The 22851-nt window shown below is 44.0% G+C and overlaps 1 protein-coding gene across 1 annotated transcript; it reads left to right on the forward strand.

Annotated features, from left to right (window-relative positions):
- The first annotated feature begins 796 nt into the window (after positions 1–796).
- LOC115202929 (V-set and transmembrane domain-containing protein 2B-like) lies at positions 797–21904 on the forward strand. The gene is made up of 5 exons (XM_029767105.1): positions 797–1151; positions 1904–2091; positions 2933–2962; positions 3682–4081; positions 21074–21904. Exons 1-5 carry the CDS (start codon positions 1079–1081, stop codon positions 21160–21162), a joined length of 780 nt encoding a protein of 259 aa, XP_029622965.1. The 5' UTR covers positions 797–1078; the 3' UTR covers positions 21163–21904.
- Positions 21905–22851: the final 947 nt, after the last annotated feature.

Raw genomic sequence — 22851 nt, forward strand, 5'->3', positions numbered from 1 at the left:
ATCTGTTTATTTTCAAAGCAAATAGCACAACATGATTAAATAGGAGCAAGACTGTGTTGAATGGTTCAATATCATAGTGAGAATGATTTTAATCCGATTTACCACATTGTCTGTTTGAGGGAATACGGATTATCCCGGTGGTTATAATACCAGAGGCTGTGCGACAGCTGACCAATACTGCAACAACAAAAGTATAAAGCGCTGCAGTTTTTCTGTAGGCCTATTTTTCACATTAAATAAATACAAATCTCGGCTCCTGCTAATTTTAGAGTGGCTTGTTGATTTTGGAGAGAAAACTGCATGAATCATCTTGATTCTATATGTTTTAAGGGCTGGCATTTCGTTTGGACGTCAGGTTGTGAGAATTGTCCTCATAGGTTGTGCCGCGCGTTGATTTGAGGGAAGGGTTGATTAGGTTTCAACGCGCGTCAGGCTATCGGTGACGTCGCGCGCATGCCACACTAAGTTAGTGGGTTTGGAAATGCTAAAGCGCCTCCTCACTGATATGCACTCGCACACAAAGCAGACGGATCCGCTCGCGGAACTGGGAACTATCTACTGATCCTCCAGGTCTTAGTACAAAACACGGGAATCTCGTCCTCGGCAGGTCCTCTTTATGGGAGCGGACACAAGGATGGTTATGTAATGGGTCTTGGAGAAGTGCCCGGGAAACCTTCCCTTCGTGTGGAAAGCAGAATGAGCAGGTTTCTTTCAGCCGAGAAGAAGTTTGGTTTCGACCTGAAGCACACCAGGAAATAAGGAATCACAGTTATACAGGGATAATAACAGAATATAGAGCAGCTGCAGAACATTCTCACTTATCAAGAGAGGGTATTCTGGTTCACACCTTTGGATTGTACGTTTTTCGCCTGGCTGGCAGGAAAACATATTGGAGTACGTTATTTGGATCTTGTGAAATATCCTACATCTTTGGAAAAGCTAACGAATTACCCAACAGATCAGAGACCAACGCTTGCCCATCATGGAAATTGAAATGTTGGTGTTATAAAGATACATTTATGGTCAAATGACCGTCTTTACGCGCTCTCTAATCTAACTACCCTAGGATATCTATGAGATGGAAAAACGGGGACTCAACGGCGTCCTTTATTATTTAATTCTTAATGCACCCTTGTTATTCTGTGTAAATGGTAAGTCAACTTTGTTAGTCGTGGCATGCCGTGCTTTTGATGGTGAACACAAATGCTGTCAATCGAACAGCCCCCGTCGTTAGATTTTTGATTTCAAGCTGTTGTGATATGGACCGGACCGGGTCATTATTTGAAGTCGAGCGCATTATTATGCTGCAGTGACTTGGTCGCGATAAGAAAAAACGAATTACGTTGTCGATGAAATGATACATGGGTGAGAGAATAAATGGATAGGATTCAAGTATTAGACGAACACGTGTCAAGGCTGTGCTTCAGCAGTTTTGCATAATGTCCACATTTCCTCAGTTATGCTAAGCCTAATGCTAGATGAACACGATCTCTCAAAACACGTAAAGCAACAATAATTAGTATTCTCATGGTGACCAAATACTTGTATTTATTCTGTTACAGGTTCTATCAAACGCCATGGTCATTTCAATTACACAGTACACAGTACACAGTACACAGTACACAGGTCACATAAAGCCATTACGCCAAGTTGTGTAGACTACCTTTGCGTCATTGCTTCATTGTCTATTTTCTTTTTAGTCTTAAACTATTATAAACTGATATGTTAGATTGAATGGCAACCTGAATATGATTGTATTGCGAAATAAAGACAATGTGGATACGGATCTCACTATATAGCGCATGTCAGTTGTCTGTCATGAGGCTACGTAATCTCAGACCTTTGTAAATGTGTTCTTCCAACATAGTAATCTATTCTATACGTTGTCTTTTCTCAATGTTAGCTACATTTACTGAAGTGCCCAAAGATGCGAGTGTCGGTGAGGGAGAAGACGTTGAGATGCCGTGCGCCTTTCGGGCCATCGGATCATCGCCCTTCTCGCTTGAGATCCAGTGGTGGTACCTAAAGGAGACAACACCTAAAGAACTTGCACACGAACTGCAAATAAGCGCTCCGGCGAACAGAGCCAAGGTAATGCTGTCCCCGTGACAGGGAGGGCAGGTTGGGCTGCTCCTGGGCAGCTACTGAGAGGGGCTCTGTTTAAATGTTCGAAGTTGCACCAAAAGGGATTGACACTTATGGCTACGGCTGTGTGCAATCTGGCCTTTCATGATGGCATCGCCATATGTACGACATATGTCGCTATTTATTTGATGGACTTCATTACAACATGTTTGCCGACTAAAAGCATGTGAGCGGATATACTGGAGATTGTAAACACTGTGTGGCCATTTATATTAAAGAAGGGGGTGTGTATATTGGGGTGGGCGGGAGGGGGGACGTCACACCTAATGATACAAATGGCACTTGTTTGATTTTAAAATGAGTTCAGGGAGAGTTCTCATGCATGCAGCGGAGATGCCCACGTTGGAATATTCCATAATGCTGTTGGATAACTGTGACATGATTACGCAATCTGTGCCTCTGTTTCAATCGACTCAGGGACACAGAACAATCTCATCTGTAGTTTCTGCTCTGTTATTTAAGCACATTAAACATGCACTGGAAAACACAACCGATCATTTATAACAGCTCGAGAGTTATTGCAGCTGTTGCTGTCCATGGTGCTGATGCCAATGCACGCTGTTTGGGGCAGGTTTGGGAACAACGCAACTGTTGCTGTCCATGGTGCTGATGTCAATGCGCGCAGTTGTAGAAACAATTGTACAATGTCGAAAGCTATTCAAAATTGCACATGGAATTCCAATTGTGGTGAAGCTCATATCCTAAAGTGTAATTGCTATTAACGAGAGTATTATGCAGTCTTGTGTCTCTGGCTGACCATAACACTTCGACACATTTCTGGTTTCAGGTCACTCAAAAGGATGCCACAAAAATAAGCGTAAGTGTTTGTGTTTCCTCATGTCCAGCTGAAGCATTCACGCTTAAACTTTATCATAGTGTAGATATCTATCTGATTTCTTCAAATGTTGTATGTGGCTGCACAGTTAAGTCCCGTAATGCATTTGAGTAATAAAATGTTTAGAAACATTGTTCAAGATCAAAGGGCTAGTCACATCATATGGACAAGGGGCGCTATGGAGGTCGATGGACAATATTTTAGCACAACCTATGGTGGTAACTGTCCACGCCTCTGTTGCAAGTGGGCATTTTTCCAAGCATCGTTTTTTCTAGACTTACGACTCCATTTTGTACAGTTGGCTCAAACCTGGCTGGCTCACCATTATCATGTCGCCTTTATAATATAAATATAGACTAATCTTGTTTTGAAATGTATCCAGAGACCTGCCACACAACAGGCAGCATTAAATCTGCCATGTTTAAACCCACCACTAAACTGCGACGTTATTGCATTTTCCTGCCGAGAGGCAAGTTATTTCTCTATTGAGACTGCGTCCACACGTTTAAGATTTTTTGGGATTATAGGCCTTTAGGATTTAAGCTATCAAACCCATAAGCCCCCATCGCGTGCTGCATATGTGGCAGTAGTCTAATGAGTGGCCGGCATAGTCTACTTTGATATATACATATTTATTGTCGAAACCAACAGGTTTTATTGTGCATGTAGCAATTTCTCCCTTTCTCTATTTCTCTTTGTAGACTGTGAGGGTACAGGGCAGCGCCATATCTCACAGGCTTAGTCTCTCCAAGGTGCGAAAGGAGGACGAGGGGGTGTACGAGTGCCGAGTTTCCGACTTGTACTCCGACGAGACTCAGGAATACAAGGTTCAAGCCACCCTCCAGGTGATTCCGCGTGATGGCATGGTGGCCGAGGAGGCCGTGTCCCACATTCAGAATAGATGGCCACTGAGGAACAGCAAGGACGCGGTGGCCGGGGGGCGGGCTACCTCTGAGCCGGGTCAGGGAAAGCCTCGTGTGCCTCCTCCGGCGGGAAATGGCCCCCTCCCCGCCAGCACGATGACCACCGCCTCTGCAGCAAAGTCCTCAGCTTCGCCAAGGCCCGGCAATGCGGCCATCCTCCGACAGCAGCACGGAGCTGGTAAGTTAAAGTGCAACAGTGACACCTAGTGATACAAGGGTAGAAGACGGAGAGTTTGTTTGTGTTACTCCTCCATCTCCTGTCAGACCATCAGGAGCATGTCATTCAGATCGGTGATTTACCCTTTTTGAGTGAATAATAAATTACACGGACATTTTTATTGTCATTGAATAATATAATGTTATTGAATAATTATATATTTGATGATGCTTGTGTAGAGAACACAACCTGTTACATGTAATTATATTGCTTCACAGGGCAGTGTTTCTTACGGGGAGGTATTCTTTCTTTCATCATATCTTAATAAATAAAATGCATTTATCCATGCTGGGACATATCTACATATCTTTCCACCAGTTGAGACATTTGATTTTGCCAGAGGTTATAGTCAGACTATGGAGAGTGAAGGAAGGTGTGTATGTATCTGCAGTAGGTATCATAAATATTCATCCCCTTGGATTTTTTCACATTTTCTTACGTGGCGTAGTGGGATTGAAATGTCATTGTCATTCATCTACACAAAATTCTCCATTATGTCAAAGTGAAGAGAACGTTAACAAATTAATAGGCCTACAAATTAAATAACTAAAATATAGTTGTTGCACAAGTATTCACCCTTTTTGTTTAGGCAAGCCTAAATTAGTTCAGGAGTGAATGTAGCTTAGAAAATGACATATTAAGTTACATGGACTCACTCTGTATGAAATAATAAGAGTTGACATGATTTTTCAATGGCTGACCCTTCCTCTGTCCCCTATACAACATATATAAGGCCCCCAGTCAAATGTTGAATTTCAAGCACAGATTCAACTACAAAAACCAGTGAGCTTTGCAAAAGCCTGATGAAGAAGGGCAGTGATTGGTAGATGGGTAACAATAACAAATTAGACATTGAATATCTCTTTAAGCATGGTCAAGTTCATAATGATGCTCTGGATGATGTATTAAACCACCCAGACGCAACAAAGACACAGAGGTCCCTCTTAACTGAGCTGTCGGACAATATGGAAACTCCTCAGGGATGTCACCATGAGGCCAATGGTGATTTCAAAACAGCTACAGAGTTCACTGGCTGTGAAGGGAGGAAACTGAAGATCGATCAGCAACATTGTAGTTACTCGAAAATAATGTCCTAAATGACAGAGTGACTAGAATAATAATATATATGGAGAATGCATGGCTGTCAGAAACGAGTGTGGCTGAAATAGCGAATCCACTAATTTGAAGGAGTATCCACATACTTTTGTATATATACATGTTAAACAAATCAAAATAGATTTTAGATTTTAGATTCTTTAAAGTAGCCAGTCTTTGCCTTGATGACAGCTTTGCACACAATGAGTAGGTGTGTCCAAACTTTTGACTAGTACTGTATACAGTTGAAGTCGGAAGTTTACATACACCTTAGGCAAATACATTTAAACTCAGTTCTTCACAATTCCTGACATTTAATCCAAGGAAAAATTCCCTGTCTTCGGTCAGTTAGGATCACCACTTTATTTAAAGAATATGAAATGTCAGAATAATAGTAGAGAGAATGATTTATTTCAGCTTGTATTTCTTTCATCACATTCCCAGTGGGTCAGACGTTTACATACACTCAATTAGTATTTGATTGACATTGCCTTTAAATTGTTTAACTTGGGTCAAACGTTTTGGGTAGCCTTCCACAAGCTTCCCACAATAGGTTTGGTGAATTTTGGCCCATTCCTCTTGACAGAGCTGGTGTAACTGAGTTAGGTTTGTAGGCCTCCTTGCTCGCACAATATTTTTCAGTTCTGCCCACAAATTTTCTATGGGATTGAGGTCAGGGCTTTGTGATGGCCACTCAAATACCTTGACTTTGTTGTCCTTAAGCCATTTTGCCACAACTTTGGAAGTATGCTTGGGGTCATTGTCCATTTGGAAGACCCATTTGCGACCAAGCTTTAACTTCCTGACTGATGTCTTGAGATGTTGCTTCAATATTTCCACATCATTTTCCTGCCTCATTATGCCATCTATTTTGTGAAGTGCACCAGTCCCTCCTGCAGCAAAGCATCCCCACAACATGATGCTGCCACCCCTGTCCTTCGCGGTTGGGATGGTGTTCTTCGGGCTTGCAAGCCTCCCCCTTTTTCCTCCAAACATAGCGATAGTCATTATGGCCAAACAGTTCTATTTTTGTTTCATCAGACCAGAGAACATTTTTCCAAAAAGTACGATCTTTGTCCCCATGTGCAGTTGCAAACCGTAGTCTGGCTTTTTTATGGCGGTTCTGGAGCAGTGGCTTCTTCCTTGCTGAGCGGCCATTCAGGTTATGTCGATATAGGACTCGTTTTACTGTGGATATAGATTCTTTTGTACCTGTTTCCTCCAGCATCTTCACATGGTCCTTTGCTGTTGTTCTGGGATTGAATTGCACTTTTCGCACCAAAAGCACGTTCATCTCTAGGAGACAGAACGCGTCTCCTTCCTGAGCGGTGTGACGACTGCGTGGTCCCATGGTGTTTATACTTGCGTACTATTGTTTGTACAGATGAATGTGGTACCTTCAGGCGTTTGGAAATTGCTCCCAAGGATGAACCAGACTTGTGGAGGTCTGCCATTTTTTTGTCTGAGGTCTTGGCTGATTTCTTTTGATTTTCCCATGATGTCAAGCAAAGAGGCACTGAGTTTGAAGGTAAGCCTTGAAATACATCCACAGGTACACCTCCAAATGACACAAATTATGTAAATTAGCCTATCAGAAGCTTCTAAAGCCATGACATCATTTTCTGGAATTTTCCAAGCTGTTTAAAGGCACAGTCAACTTAGTGTATGTACAGTTCTGACCCACTGGAATTGTGATACAGTGAATTAAAAGTGAAATAATCTGTCTGTAGACAATTGTTCGAAACATTACTTGTGTCATGCACAAAGTAGACGTCCTAACCGACTTGCCAAAACTATAGTTTGTTAAGAAATTTGTGGAGTGGTTGAAAAACGAGTTTTAATGACTCCAACCTAAGTGAATGTAAACTTCCGACTTATATACACATATCTATACACAAGTATATACACACTATCTATACACAAGTATGGCCTTACTGAAGAGCTTAGTGACTTTCAACGTGGCACCGTCATAGGATGCCACCTTTCCAACGAGTCAGTTCATCAAATTTCTGCACTGCTAGAGCTTCCCCTGTCAAATTTTAGTGCTGTTATTGTGAAGGCGAAATGTCTAGGAGCAACAACGTCTCAGCCGTGAAGTGGTAGGCCACAGAAGCTCACAGAATAGGACCACCAAGTGCTGAAGCGTGTAACGCGTAAAAATCATCTGTCCTCAGTTGCAACACTCACTACCGAGTTCCAAACTGCCTCTGGAAGCAACGTCAACACAATAACTGTTCGCCAGGGGAGGTTAATGAAATGGTTTTCCATGGCCGAGCAGCCGCACACAAGCCTAAGATCACCATGTGCAATGCTAATAGTTGGCTGGAGTTTGTAAATCTCGCCGCCATTGGACTCTGCAATAGTGGAAACGTGTTCTCTTGATTGATGATTCACGCTTCACCATCCTTCAGTCCGACAGACAAATCTGGATTTGACGGATGCCAGGAGAACGCTACCTGCCTGAATACAAAGTGCCACCTGTAAAGTTTGGTAGAGTAGGAATAATTGTCTGGGGCTGTTTTTCATGATTCGGGCTAGGCCCCTTAGTTCCAGAGAAGGGAAATGTTTGGAACTTTTTACACTTTTTTCTCCCCAATTTTGTGACATCCAATTGGTAGTAGTTACAGTCTTGTATCATTGTTGCAACTCCTGTACGGACTCGGGAGAGGCAAAAGTCGAGAGCCGTGCATCCTCTGAAACACAACCCAGCCAAGCCGCATTGCTTCTTCACACACTGCCCGCTTAACCCAGAAGCCAGCCACACCAATGTGTTGGAGGAAACACTGTACAGCTGTTGACCGAAGTCATCATACATGCGCCCGGACGCCACAAGGAGTCCCTAGAGTGCGATGGGACAAGGACATCCCAGCCGGCCAAACCCTCCCCTAACCCGGATGACGCTAGGCCAATTGTGCGCCGCCTCATGGGTCTCCGGTGGTGGCCGGCTGCGACAAAGCCCAGGATCGAACCTGGATCTGTAGTGATGCTTCTAGCACTGGGATGCATTGCCTTAGACTGCTGCGCTACTCGGGAGGCCCGTGAAGGGAAACCTTAACACTAAAGCATACAATGACATTCTATTCGAGTCTGTGCTTCCAACTTTGTGGCAACAGTTTGGGGAAGGTCCTTTCCTGTTTCAGCATGATAATACCCCTGTGCACAAAATGAGGTCCATACAGAAATGGCTTGTCGAGATCGGTGTGGAAAAAATTGACTGGCCTGCACAGAGCCCTGGCCTGCACAGAGCCCTGCCCTGACCTCAACCCCATCGAACAACTTTGGGATGAATTGGAAGGCCGACTGCGAGCCAGGTCTAAATCACCCAACATCAGTGCCCGACCTCACTAATGCTCTTGTGGCTGAATGGAAGCAAGTCCCCACAGCAATGATCCAACTTCTAGTGGAAAGCCTTCCCAGAAGAGTGGAGGCTGTTAGAACAGCAAAGGGTGGACCAACTCCATATTAATGCCCATTTCGGAATGAGATGTTCAAAGAGCAGATGTCCACATACTTTTGGTAATGCAGTATATACGGTGCCTTCAGAAAGTATTCAGACCCCTTGACTGTTTCCACATTTTGTTACGTTACAGACTTATTATAAAATGAATAACAGAAAAATAAATCCCCATCATTCTGCAAACGATACCCCATAATGACAAAGTGAAAACAGGTTTTTAGAAATGTTTGCTAGTTTATTAAATATAAAAAACAGAAATACCTTATTTACATTAGTATTCAGACCCTTTGCTATGAGACTCGAAATTGAGCTCAGGTCCATCCTGTTTCCATTGATTATCCTTGAAATGTTTCTACAACATTGGAGTCCATCTGTGGTAAATTCAATTGATTGGACATGATTTGGAAATGCACACACCTGTCTATAAGGTCCCACAGTTGACAGTGCTTGTCAGAGCAAAAACCAACTAATGAGGTCGAAGGAATTGTCTGTAGAGCTCCGAGACAGGATTGTGTAGTGGCACAGATCTGGGAAGGGTACAACAAAAAATTATGCAGCATTGAAGATCCCCAAGAACACAGTGGCCTCCATCATTCTTATTTTAATTTTTTTTAACCCATTTTTTTTCTCCCCAATTTCGTGGTACCCAATTGGTAGTAGTTACAGTCTTGTCTCATTGCTGCAACTCCCGTACAAACTCGGGAGAGGTGAAGGTCGAGAGCCATGCATCCTCTGAAACACAACCCAACCTAGCCGCACTGCTTCTTGACACATTGCACATCCAACCCAGAAGCCAGCCGCACCAATGTGTCGGAGGAAACACCGTACACCTGGCGACCTGGCCAGCGTGCACTGCGCCCGGCCTGCCACAGGAGTCACTAGTGTGCGATGAGACAAGGATATCCCTGCCGGCCAAACCCTCCCTAACCTGGACGACGCTGGGCCAATTGTGCGTCGCTCCATGGACCTCCCGGTTGCGGCCGGCTGCGACAAAGCCTGGGCTCGAACCCAGAATCTCTGGTGGCACAGCTAGCACTGCGATGCAGTGCCTTAGACCAATGCACCACCGGGAGGCCTGCCTCCATGATTCTTAATAGAAAGAAGTTTGTAACCACCAAGACTCTTCCTAGAGCTGGCCGCGTGGCCAAACTGAGCAATCGTGGGAGAAGGGCCTTGGTCAGGGAGGTGACCAAGAACCCGATGGTCACTCTGGCAGAGCTCTAGAGTTCCTCTGTGGAGATGGGATAACCTTCCAGAAGGACAACCATCTCTGCAGCACTCCACCAATCAGGCCTTTATGGTAGAGTGGCCAGACGGAAGACATTCCTCAGTAAAAGGCACATGACAGCCCACTTGGAATTTGCCAAAAGGCATCTGGTCTGATGAAATCAAGATTGAACTATTTGGCCTGAATGCCAAGCATCACATCTGGAGGAAACCTGGCACCATCCCTACGGTGAAGCATGGTGGTGGCAGCACCATGCTGTGGGGATGTTTTTCAGTGGCAGGGAGACTAGTCAGGATCGAAGCAAAGATGACCGGAGCAAAGTAGAGAGAGATCCTTGATGAAAACCTGTTCCAGAGTGCTCAGGACCTCAGACTGGGGCGAAGGTTCACCTTCCAACAGGACAACAGCCAAGACAACGCAGGAGTGGCTTTGGGACAAGTCTCTGAATGTCCTTGAGTGGCCCAGCCAGAGCCTGGACTTGAAACCGATCAAACATCTCTGGAGAGACGTGAAAATACCTGTGCAGCAACGTTCCCCATCCAACCTGACAGAGCTTGAGGGGATCTACAGAGAAGAATGGGAGAAACTCCCCAAATACAGGTGTGCCATGCTTGTAATGTGATACCCAAGAAGACTCAATGCTGTAATTGCTGCCAAAGGTGCTTCAACAAAGTACTGAATACATTGGTCTGAATTCTTATGTAAATATGATATTTCAGTTAATTATATTTGATAAATGAGAAAAAAATTCTAAGAACTGTTTTTGCTTTGTCATTATGGGGCATTGTGTGTAAATTAATGAGGGGAAAAAACGAAGTAATCAATTTCAGAATAAGGCTGCAACGTAACAAAATGTGGAAAAGTCAAGGGGTCTGAATACTTTCCTGAATACTTTCCGAAGGCACTGTATATTTATATATATATGTAGTCAGGATCGAAGAAAAGATGACTTCGACCAAGGCCCTTCTCCCACGATTGCTCATAAGGCTTTGCATTTAGGACCAAAAGCCTTACCACCCTCATGGAGTCTGTTTCTACCGCTACCTCCGCCTTTGTGCAAGGAGGAGCAGGAGAAGCACTGCCAGAGCCCTGCAAAATGACCTCCAGCAGGCCACAAATGTGCATGTGTCTGCTCAAACGGTCAGAAACAGACTCCATGAGGGTGGTATGAGGGGCCGACGTCCACATGTGGGGGTTGTGCTTACAGCCCAACACCGTGCAGGACGTTTGGCATTTGCCAGAGAACACCAAGATTGGCAAATTCGCCACTGGCGCCCTGTGCTCTTCACAGATGAAAGCAGGTTCACACTGAGCACGTGACATATGTGACAGAGTCTGGAGACGCCGTGGAGAACATTCTGCTGCCTGCAACATCCTCCAGCATGACCGGTTTGGCGGTGGGTCAGTCATGGTGTGGGGTTGCATTACTTTGGGGAGCCGCACAGCCCTCCATGTGCTCGCCAGAGGTAGCCTGACTGCCATTAGGTACCGAGATGAGATCCTCAGACCCCTTGTGAGACCATATGCTGGTGTGGTTGGCCCTGGGTTCCTCCTAATGCAAGACAATGCTAGACCTCATGTGGCTGGAGTGTGTCAGCAGTTCCTGCAAGAGGAAGGCATTGATGCTATGGACTGGCCCGCCCGTTCCCCAGACCTGAATCCAATTGAGCACATCTGGGACATCATGTCTCGCTCCATCCACCAACGCCACTTTGCACCACAGACCGTCCAGGAGTTGGCGGATGCTTTAGTCCAGGTCTGGGAGGAGATCCCTCAGGAGACCATCCGCCACCTCATCAGGAGCATGCCCAGGCGTTGTAGGGAGGTCATACAGGCATGTGGAGGCCACACACACTACTGAGCCTCATTTTGACTTGTTTTAAGGACATTACATCAAAGTTGGATCAGCCTGTAGTGTGGTTTTCCACTTTAATTTTGAGTGTGACTCCAAATCCAGACCTCCATGGGTTGATAAATTGGATTTCCATTGATTATTTTTGTGTGATTTTGTTGTCAGCACATTCAGCTATGTAAAGAAAAAAGTATTTAATAAGATTATTTCTTTCATTCAGATCTAGGATGTGTTGTTAAGTGTTCCCTTTATTTTTTTGAGCAGTATATATATATTTTAGGGGGTAGATCAGCTTTAATATTGCAGATAGATCTTTGCTTCCATCAATGTAATTGTTTGCCATATATTTTTCAACTGTGCTGTGATGTTTCACAAAAGTTCTGAACCTTTCTACTCTCATAGATCTCCATATTGTAAATGTAAAAAAAATTATCTAAGAGTATTACTATATTATTGATCGATTGACTATAACTTTTTAAACAACTCAGCAGTGCTATTTGCAGAGGTGGAGATGACTTGGCAGGGGGTCATGACCCATGACCCATGGCCCTTCTAGCCGTCTCTATTTAAAACAACAAAAAGTAAACAAATATGCCCACAGTAATCAAGCTAGGTAAGAGATTATTACATTAGTTTAAGTGATTGATAAGACTGAACTAGATCATGATAATTCAATAATCAATATTGTGTTGCACCTTTAACCAATAACCTAACAACTAACTCCTACAAATAAAGTACAAGGACAAAGTTTACACCGCACACTGGGAGAGAAATTCACGTTTCAGCAGGACAATAACCTGCAACACAAATCTACACTGGTGTTGCTTACCAAGAAGACAGTGAATGTTCCTGAGTGGCCAAGTTACCGTTTTGACTTAAATCTGCTTGAAATCTATGGCAAGACTTGAAGATTGCTGTCCAGCCATGATCCTCAACTCCTTGACAGAGCTTGAAGAATTTTGAAAGGAATATTTTGAAAATATCACACACAATCCAGATGTGGAAAGCTCTTAGGGTCTTACCCAGAAAGACACACAGCTGTAATCGCTGCCAAAGGTGATTCTAACATGCATTGACTCAGGGGCGAATACTTATCTAATCAACGTATATTTAGTGTTTTATTTTTCATTCATTTAACAAAAATATATACGGAATTTTTATTTCACTTTGACATCAATTACCAAAAAAAATACAATGAAATGAATTTCAATCCCACTTCATAATCAACACAATGTGAGAAATCCAAGGGGGTGAATACTTATGATTTTCCACTATAGATGCTGCAGAGGGGGCGCAAAGGAGAGTGACACCTTCTTTTCTTTATAGTGTCCACCATATAGAGAAAGAAATTATGAAGATATGATTCACAATGGATATGTCTCCTCATGATCTCTACACTATAAGGTGAGAGCGCCCTAAAGCAGCCCTTGGAGAGAGCGAGCAGGGGGCTATCTCACACGCCAGACTTGCTATTGATCGATGAAGCATACTCCTGAATAATTACATTTCACAGACTCCGCAGGAGAGTTTAATTCGCCGCTCGGCCATATCAGACTTACAGCTGCTGACGCAGTGGTGGTGCAGCGTGGGAGACATGTCTAGCTGTGGGTAGGGAAGGTGGATGCACACTTATCAGTATGTGGGATGACACTTGTCTGTTTATGTGCGTTAGCATGTGACTGTGTGCTGATGTATGTTTTGATTGTGTCTGCGTGCGTGTACAGACGTGATGTGAAAGCAGCCAGGGAGACCATGTTCATACCTCTGGCTGGAAGCATGCCTCCACACTTCGCCTCCTCTTTCCTGGCTATTGCTGTCAGTGCGTTGGTGGTTTGCAGGGTGACTAAGGGGGTAATGTAGAGCAAGGCCCTCCTCTAATGATAGGCTGTTGCCAGGGTTCTGGCCTCTTTACACGGGGGTTGTCTCTCTCATCAAGAGTTCTATACTTCTGTGTGGTGATTAGAGTGAAAGGAACTCCTGATGGGAAGTTTTCCGAAAGACTTTAGAGGCCCTTGGAGGAGACATTGTGGGAAAGTTTCATTCTCTGTTCCTTCCCTATTGTGTCTATCGTACTCAGTGTTGTGTCTGCTCGACGTGTGCTGTGGCTTGTCGGGATGGCTGTTCTCCCCTTGCTGTGGCTTTGTCCTCAGAGCAGAGGAGGACAGCCGGTGGGCCATAACTGGAGGAGAGGACTCCAGAGGAAACAGTTACACAACTCTACCTGTGTCCTCGAGTGCAGTGCTTTGCCTCCGCTTTCACTACTAGTCCCGACTTCTTATTCAGTGCTATCATCCAACAACATGTACATCTAAATGTATGCTTGAAGCCAATGCCATCTACAGAGCCTTGAGTTCCATTGAAAATGTAATCAACAGAGTTGTGCAAATTGGTAATTTGGAAGGCTACATTTACTTCTACGTGTTAGTCATTTAGCAGACTCTCTTATCCAGAGGCCAGGGATCCATTTGGTCTTCTCTATGTGATTCTAATCCCTTACTTTCTGAATGAAGCTAACTGCCAACTAAGAGGTAATAATGCTGAAAACACCACGCTAATAGAATGGCACCATGCTGTTAGTCCTCCTCATGTTGGACTGTTCAGAACACTGACGCTGCCATCCTGGACATGTACCGTGGACGTGAGAATAGCCTGGAGCACGTTAAACACCCTCTCCTAGGGACTGGCATTGTGGATCAGCGTGCTCGGCCAGCCCTGTCCTTAGCGAAGCGAGACAGAGGCAGCCATTTGGCGAGAAAAATCTAACAATACCGTTGCCAGTTCACTGATTCTCCTCTCTCTCCCCCCCCCCCCTCTCTCTCTCGCTCTCTCTCCCCCCTCTCTCTCTCGCTCTCGTTTAACATGACCCCCATTTTCTCCAATACACAATAAAATAGAGGCAGGATTCTTGTCCACATGTATTTAATGTAGCAAAAATGACATTGAATCCTTTTCGACCAAATGAGCAGTTACTGCCTTTTTACTTGGTTTTGTTTTATTTTTATTTTATTTAACCTCTAATTGACAAGGCAAGTCAGTTAAGAACAAATTCTTATTTACAAAGATGGCCTACCCCGGTCAAACCTGGACGAAGCTGTGCCAATTGTGCCCAGCCCCATGGGACTCCCAATCACGGCCGGATGTGATTCAGACTGGATTCAAACCAGGGACTGTAGTGTCCCCTCTTGCACTGAGATGCAGTGACTTCGACCACTATGCCACTCGGGAGCAGAATAATGCTCTGTTTAGATTACAAAACGAGGTTAGGCAGCCATTGTTAGGGCAATTGGATTGACTGACCAACATTGGTATATACGTCATACTGAGCAGTAATACTTGCATGCTCCAGTTTTAAATACTGATTTATTATCGGGAAAACAACATCATCTGAGGTATTACAGACTGACCTCTGGGCTTGTTGTCTTAACATGACTGTCCAGGACAAAGCAAGGCAAACTCACCTGTTGAATTATGAGAATCTGATGCATATTATTTTTCATATGTAGCAGCTCAAGGCTGATATATTCCTTCAAATTGTCTGGTCAGTATTTGCTTCTCGGTCTCCCATCATGTATCTCTGTCAGACTAAATCAAATACAGTAAATCAATCCATGTAATAGTGCCTCCCTGACACGTTTACATTAACTGTGGGGAGACAGAATTTTTTCTTGGCTTTTTTATTTCTTTAAGTGAACCTCTCAACATATTTGTCAACAGATTGTGAAGGTTAAAAAGCACCCTGGCATATTTGAAAGACTGGCCCTCCCTTGTCGTACCACAATAACAACAGTTGAGGGGGAAAAATGTGATCTGGCCCGCCTCTCGGAAATGCGTGCATCTGTCACTTTTCTGCAATGTCATCTGGCTGAGTGGCAGAAACAATTAATATTAAAGGGGAAATGCCACGGGCATGTGGCAGATAAGCCGGCCCCTCAGCACACTGTCAGGTGTCTCAAATTGCCTCTCAAATGTTCATTTTTCATCTGGGGGTTTGGTGGCCTTGCTGGGAGAACAGATCAACTTGCAGTGCACCATTCTCCAGCGCTTCACAGGGAACCGGATTGATAGTCCCGCGGAAGATCAGTGGCTAACACTTTGGGGATGGTGGTTGTCTATCATGAGTTCACAGTGGAATGTGTGGCGACTGCACAGCTGAGAATGTTCCTCCTGGTTCTCAATTCACTAACAGAAAAACTACCGCACAACAGTGAAATGGAACCTTGTTGAAACGTTCAGCTGTGAATACAACCATCCATGGAATCACAAGCTTTAATCCCAGCATTTTCCAACATTAGAAACAGAATATTATTCGAAAGATTTTAATCTCAGCGCATTTCTTTGTTTGTGGCATTTATACAGAAGTGTTGTCCCTTGCTTTAAATTAATCTGAAATATTGTTGTACGTTTCTCAGTAATTCGGCTCGCTTGTTTCACGAAATCAACCTGTATGCAGGCCAATCTGAAAGCCAATTACAATGTGAACCGCTATTACTTCGATCATTAATTAATCAGTCGTCAAATTAATTCACTGGAATATCCTAATTAGAATTCCATTGACTATCTATATTGATTATGGACTGCTTGATTAAAAGGAACATTTGGTTAGTGGAAATATTCCACATTGTGGATGTGACTGTGGGAGTTAGTTCGATAATGTTGCTGTTAGTATTATTCACAGTAAAACGGAGGTGAGAAAGAGAGAGAAATAGGAGCAGTTGACTATGCAATAATATTAAAAACTGTGACTGTGTGTACTCAGCAGTTTGGAGAAAGGGCTTGGCAGGTGAACTTGTTTGGTAGGGAGTGAGGAGGATGGCACAGAGCATGAGGACAGCCAGACAGTGATGATGCAAGAGCTCACTCGAATACACCTACCCAAAATGCAATGGTCTGCTTGCTACTCTAGATTACCTTGATATCCCTTGGCAAGAGTATTTGTCTCTGGCTGGACAGCTGTCTCAATCCCTCATTAAACACCCAGTCTATCGCATCCTCTCTCTCTCTCTCTGTGTGTGTGTGTGTGTGTGTGTGTGTGTGTGTGTGTGTGTGTGTGTGCGTGTGTGCGTGTGCGCGTGTGCGGGAATATTAACAGGCTGATGTGGCTTTTCAGTTGTCAGTCTCCGCTCCAAGGACAATTATGTTAGGTAACTGTCAGACTGTGTGGGAAGCACTTCACTTCTCCCAATGTGGTGTTGATTGACTTCCGTTGTTGACTTCCATTGTTTCCCTGGCAAGAAGGCACTGTGCTGGTGTTGTCATCTCTGATGATGGCCGGACGGTTAGGTGGACTTTACGTTACTTTATTATTATTGGGCCTGTGTGTTGAGGCCAGTAGCTCATCCAAGACCATGAGACAGTGGGAAAAGTGGTAGAGAAGTGGAGAGTTCTCACTTAAATGAGTTGTCACTTTCACCTGTAAGGAAAGACACTACATGACCGATAGGGAACAATGGTAGCTGGCAATCCATAATGGTCGATCTCTGTAACGGTTCTCTTCATTGTAGGTACCGCAAGCAGTCAGAGTTACAAACCTATGGCGCACTGCAGGGTGAAGTGGTGGAGGAGGACTTGTTTGCCTCGCCCTGAGCTTGTATTATTGAACTTCCAAGGCTTTTTGTTTCCATGTGGTGAAGAAGCCTGTTGGAGTTCAACCTCCCCCTAACAGAAGAGAACGTTCACTTGTGACCCGTGTGTCCACGAGGACAAACTTAGGCACCAACAAGAGAAAATATCATACAAAATCCCTCTTTGTATGTTCGGTCCAGTTAAATGAATAGAACAGAGTCAACCACCTGTGTGGACGTAGTGTCTTTCTTAGCCAAGCTCGGTCAATAGTTCCCTCTTTTTTCTCTGTCTCGTTTTGCCACATAGACTTTTGTCTTTCTTTGTACTGTATCTATCTGCAGCACGTTGTATTGCACTCCCCAGTGAACACTCCATGCTCTGAAAACGCGTTTGTTTCTTTATCCACATCGGTGTTTTCAGTCGTTCTGTTTGTCCTCCCCATATGCGATTCCTAATCACCCCCCTATTCAGCCGTCTAGCAGACGCCAACCGTGACCTTCGAGAATAGTGATGTCATCCTAATGGTCATTAGTTACACGTCTACACGGGGCATAGCTGCTCCTCTACACGAACGCTAATCTCTAACAGAACGATGAGATTCTACCTCTCATCCAAGGGCTTCTGCTTTAGGTAAATTGGCAATGCCTGCTAATGTGTGAAGGAGAAAGAGAGTGAGAGAGCGAGAGAGAGAGAGAGACAGAGACAGAGACAGAGGAAGAGACAGAGAGGAAGAGAGGAAGAGAGAGAGAGGGAGAGAGGAAGAGAGAGAGAGGGGAAGAGAGAGAGAGAGAGAGGAAGAGAGAGCGAGGGGAAGAGAGAGAGAGAGAGAGAGAGAGAGAGAGAGAGAGATAGAGAAATCAAGTGTACACCTCACAGTGCTGGTGTACTAATGACAGTAATTATTGTGCGAACAGGGCATGTAGCTGAGTCATAGCCAGTGTTGTACACTGTATGAGGGGTGTATTGTTTCTGCTTCACTTTGCCCCCAATGAGCTGCAATGTGATCTCTAAATAATGTGGTGGGCCTATTCATTTGCCAAATTTCAACACCCCCACTTCATACACCACAGATGGCTTTTTAACCCAATGTCCCGGGTTTTAGTTTCCAAATATGTGAATGTGGTGGGTTATATAAAGTATAGCAGATTGCCGGCAGTTAAATAGACTATTGAATTCATTGTATTTTTAAAGGTCGAGGTTACTCTCACAAACCTACATTTCCATTGGACGTAAAATATTGGCTAACTGATTTATCTACAGTAGACAGATGAGCTTACAGACACTGTGTTCTGAGAGTAAGTGTATGCTTTGATTGATTCAAAACTCAGGGGAGAATCATCTGAACCTCAAGGCAAAGCGATGTCATTCCTACAGAGAGACACCCGCGGGTACTAAAACATGGTTCAAAGATAAACAAGACAGATCCCTACAGAGTGTTGTGTGAATTTGGAGTTGGAGCAGTGTTTGCTCTTATGAGTGTAAACTTATTTTCTCTTATGTAGTGCTTCCAGTAAGGGGGATTAGTGTGGATTGAGTAATGCCTTGGTGTTACACGTTTGGTGACTGCTGTGTTAACGTGTGGAGTGATTCTGGCAACAATGGTCCTGGGAGTAGTTCTCAGGTTTTAGCTGATTCATGTGGGTTTATTCATTTTGTTATTTTCATGGCTTTTGTTTGACCTTTGTATTTTTACACAGCATTACCGGCATTCCGTCTTCAATGAACACATATTTTAATTGTCTGAGTAGGAGAGTGTCTGATAAAGATTACCATAGATGACACAGGGTGAAACCATTGGTTTAATGTAGTTGTGGATAGAAAATAATGACTTTTCCTTGAGTCTGATGAAGTTGTAGAATATTCTATAGAATAGAGTAGAATTGAACATAGAATAGAGGGGGTCTTGTGCCAAAGATTTCATGTACATGTTACAGGCGTCAGAGCGTGAGAAGAAGTTCTGGTTTCCCAAGCAGGGTACCTGAAAAGTCTGGCTTTTCCCAGTGCTAAATTAATATCTATTAACACCAGGTATGAACTTTGAACAGATGTGGATCACTGCGCGACTAACCCATTTCAAAAGGTGATCTGATGCAGTCCTCTGGTCCTCACCAATATCACAACTGATAATCCTGCTCTGTTTCCACATTTCAATCCCAAAGTGCTTTTCTAATACTAAGGTGGGTTACATGTTATCACGATTTCTACTCAGGAAATGATTTTTTTTTCAACAAATTTAGATTGGATTGGACATTTTAAAGATGTCTGTGACAGCACCTGCCATAAGGGGTGATTGTAAGGGTCTGGTTGGGGCTGAGGTGGGGTGCGTCACGAGGGGACAGGGCCAGTCAGAGCCGGCTGTCTCCAGATAGCCTTAAATAAACACCTGTCATTTGGATCCTTGGTGAGGAGGGTCAGATAAGCTGCCCTGTCCAGATGCTGTCCATCACTCTACAGCCAATCTACTCAATGGCCATGGAAGACAGAGAGGGTGCAGAGCGGATAGAGAGAGATTTTAAAAGGGCAAAGGAAGAGAAATGTGGCAAGAATAAAATGGGGGTGGGACACAAAAGAAGGGATACAGTTTACAAAGAGGTACAGTGCCAGAGACATAAACAGAGAGCGGATGGAAGGACATGAGAGATTGAAACAACAGAAGTGGAATGGGGGAGAAACAAGGGGAATTGATGCGAAGATTAGAGCCAATCAGCGCATCAACGTTCAGCGAAATATGGAGAAAGACATTTGGTCTAATGCTTTCTCACTCACTCCATTTTGTCCTGAATACACTGCAGTTCTGTCTGTGATTAAGACAGCTGGCCTGGCTCCGGGTGAGTCTTGTAAGGCCCTGTTAAGCACTTGTATTGCCCTGTTTGCGTGTAGTAGAGTTCATGTCTTTGAGTTGATGTTCGTGTGGTCTTTATACCATGTCTTTGGGCTGGGGGATGATGGAAGCATTGGTGTGTGGATGTGTAGCGGGGCGTGGCCTGGTTGAAAACGTGAGAATGGAAAAACAGACGGCTGTTTCACACGAGAGGTGCCACAGAAACTCCAGCCTCGTTAAACATTGACTTATTACTCTTGTTTCTGTGTGTGTAATCTGAAAAATCAATCTGGCCTGCCTTTTGTTTGTTGGGGTCTGTTCCTCGGTGACCGCGTGTGTCCGTTTATGCATGTGTGTGTGTGCGTAAACGAGCATGTGTGCTCGTATGAGAGAGTGTGCGTGTGTCATAATGAAACAGCTTTAAGCCAGCAGTTGCTCTACTGCCCAAACAGGAAATGTTATGTATCAGACAGGGATTAGGAGCTGTATCCAAGGGCCACTCTTCCTCATGGCCCGGTTCACCCCGGGATGTCTACTACCTTCCTGTACAAAACTATCAGCATAAGTAGATGCCGCCATTTCATGGACTCAAAAGGTAGCCTGGCAATGTGGATGAAACTCTCACCTCTATCTCAGCGTGAACGAAAGTAGACATGAGATTTTCCACAACTGCCATTTTGTCAGCCATAATTGTGTGAAATATGGCCCAGGTAATACAGAATTCTACTCCTGGCAGGGAGTTAACAGATATCATGAGCTACTGTGAGCTTCCTGAACTCTGGAGGATGCCCCATTGTTCCCATTCACCACAGCCAGGCATCCTTGGTACTGTCTTAACACTATATCTCTCCTCAGTTTCTGTGTTCAGGTTTGATTTGTAGCACAGAGACATTTCCACTGACCTTTCTACCCCCCTCTGGTTGTCTTTGTCTGGCCAGGTTCTGGAGCCATTACCACCACTGACCCGTTTCTCTTCATCACTCTCCTGATCCTGCATAAGCTCCTCCCCTTCCTGTTTACCCAATAAGAGACTTCAACCAAACGACGAGCCGAAAGTTTTCACTTTATGTACCAAACAACAAAAGGGAAATATATATAGATGTATACCGTTATGGCACATCACTGAGGGTGAGGAAACTAATGGCAAAGAGAGGAGAAGAAAGGACTGACGATATAAGGACTGAATGAAAGAGAAGGAGAAGACGTGGTCTTCTGACTGGGACTAATGGAGGACACGTCTAAGAACTGAATGTATATGAATTGTATGAGAAGCATGAAACAAGGAATCTATGTGAATAAGAACTTCACAGCTACGTCATACACACAACCAACATCCACTAAACGCTGCGTCCAGTTTCCAAATAGTATCTGCCATGCTTCATGCACGGCTGTCCTTATTTATTTTCGGGTGGATATCTTTTGATGTTTTATTTTCTATTTGTATTATATTTTCAGTTCAACGGATTTTTATTTGGAATTCATTTTTCAGGATTTTGAAATGATTTTGATCATATCTGCTTCTGGAAGATTCTTTTTTGATTCTAAAAGAGATCCACTCGGTTGATTTGCATGAGCTGTTGAACAGAAACCCATCATGTTTTTTTTCACAGAAGTCAAAGCTTTTTGAAATGTTCGGTTCATTCACGGAGACTGTGAGTCTGTGTCGTTCTGTTATCTCTCTCTCTCTCTCTCTCTCTCTCTCTCTCTCCTCTCCTCTCCTCTCTCCTCTCTCTCTCTCTCCTCTCTCCTCTCTCTCTCCTCTCTCTCTGTCTCCTCTCTCCTCTCTCCTCTCTCCTCTCTCTCTCTCTCCTCTCCCCTCTCTCTCTCTCCTCTCTCTGTCTCTCTCTCTCTCTCTCTTCCTCTCTCTCTCATGATTTCTCCAAGCGTTGTTTCATGATGTATACAAATATGACCTTATATATTTTGATTAAATAAGGCACACATTACCATAGTTGTTGTTAGTCACCTTCAATAATGTTTATTTTTATTAAAGATATGGTGGTCAAAGTTAAGACATTCATTTATAAATACAAAAAAAAAAACATATTGGTATGTTGCCCACACCAGTTGAAATAAAAGTTGTTGTTTTTTTTCAATAAAAATTGACATCAAAGGCGTTACATGTGAACATTAAATCTATGAAGCTTTCTTTGACCATACAGGAAACCATGTCTTAGTGCTCTCTAAAGTATATGGTTGACCCATATCATGAGATAAATCTTTCCGTGAACTAGAAGTGAATTAGGCATGTAGGTCACTGTCCAGATCTTTCTTGCCAGTGTGTGCTCCACAAGCGCTAACGTGTAATGAAGCGCCTGTGTGCATCCCTATCCAAGTGTACCTCCAAAGTCAGCTGCTGTACCAGTGTCTGAGCTCCATTGAATCCATGGGAGATATGTGACAGCTGAGCAGCTGTTGATACTGGCAAAGCAGACGCAAGGTACCACTTGAGCGCCCACGTTGTCGACTGAGGGTCGCAACGCAGATCCCATGGGAGTAGTGAGCTGTGATGTAGTCTTTCCGGCAGGATAGGCACACATTCGGCGGAAGAATTCTCGCTCGTGTAAGCATGTCTAACTAACAAAACCCCCCAAAAAAGGACTCATATGTGCATCCCAGGGAAGAGCAACGGAAACTCCCTACCTAGTCTCCTCTTGTTGTCTGTCTCTCTTTCACCGTTTATCAGTTTACCGCATTAATATTGGTGGAGAATGGG

This window comes from Salmo trutta, chromosome 12 (genome assembly GCF_901001165.1).
Source record: "Salmo trutta chromosome 12, fSalTru1.1, whole genome shotgun sequence".
In the NCBI taxonomy this organism is placed as follows: Eukaryota; Metazoa; Chordata; class Actinopteri; order Salmoniformes; family Salmonidae; genus Salmo; species Salmo trutta.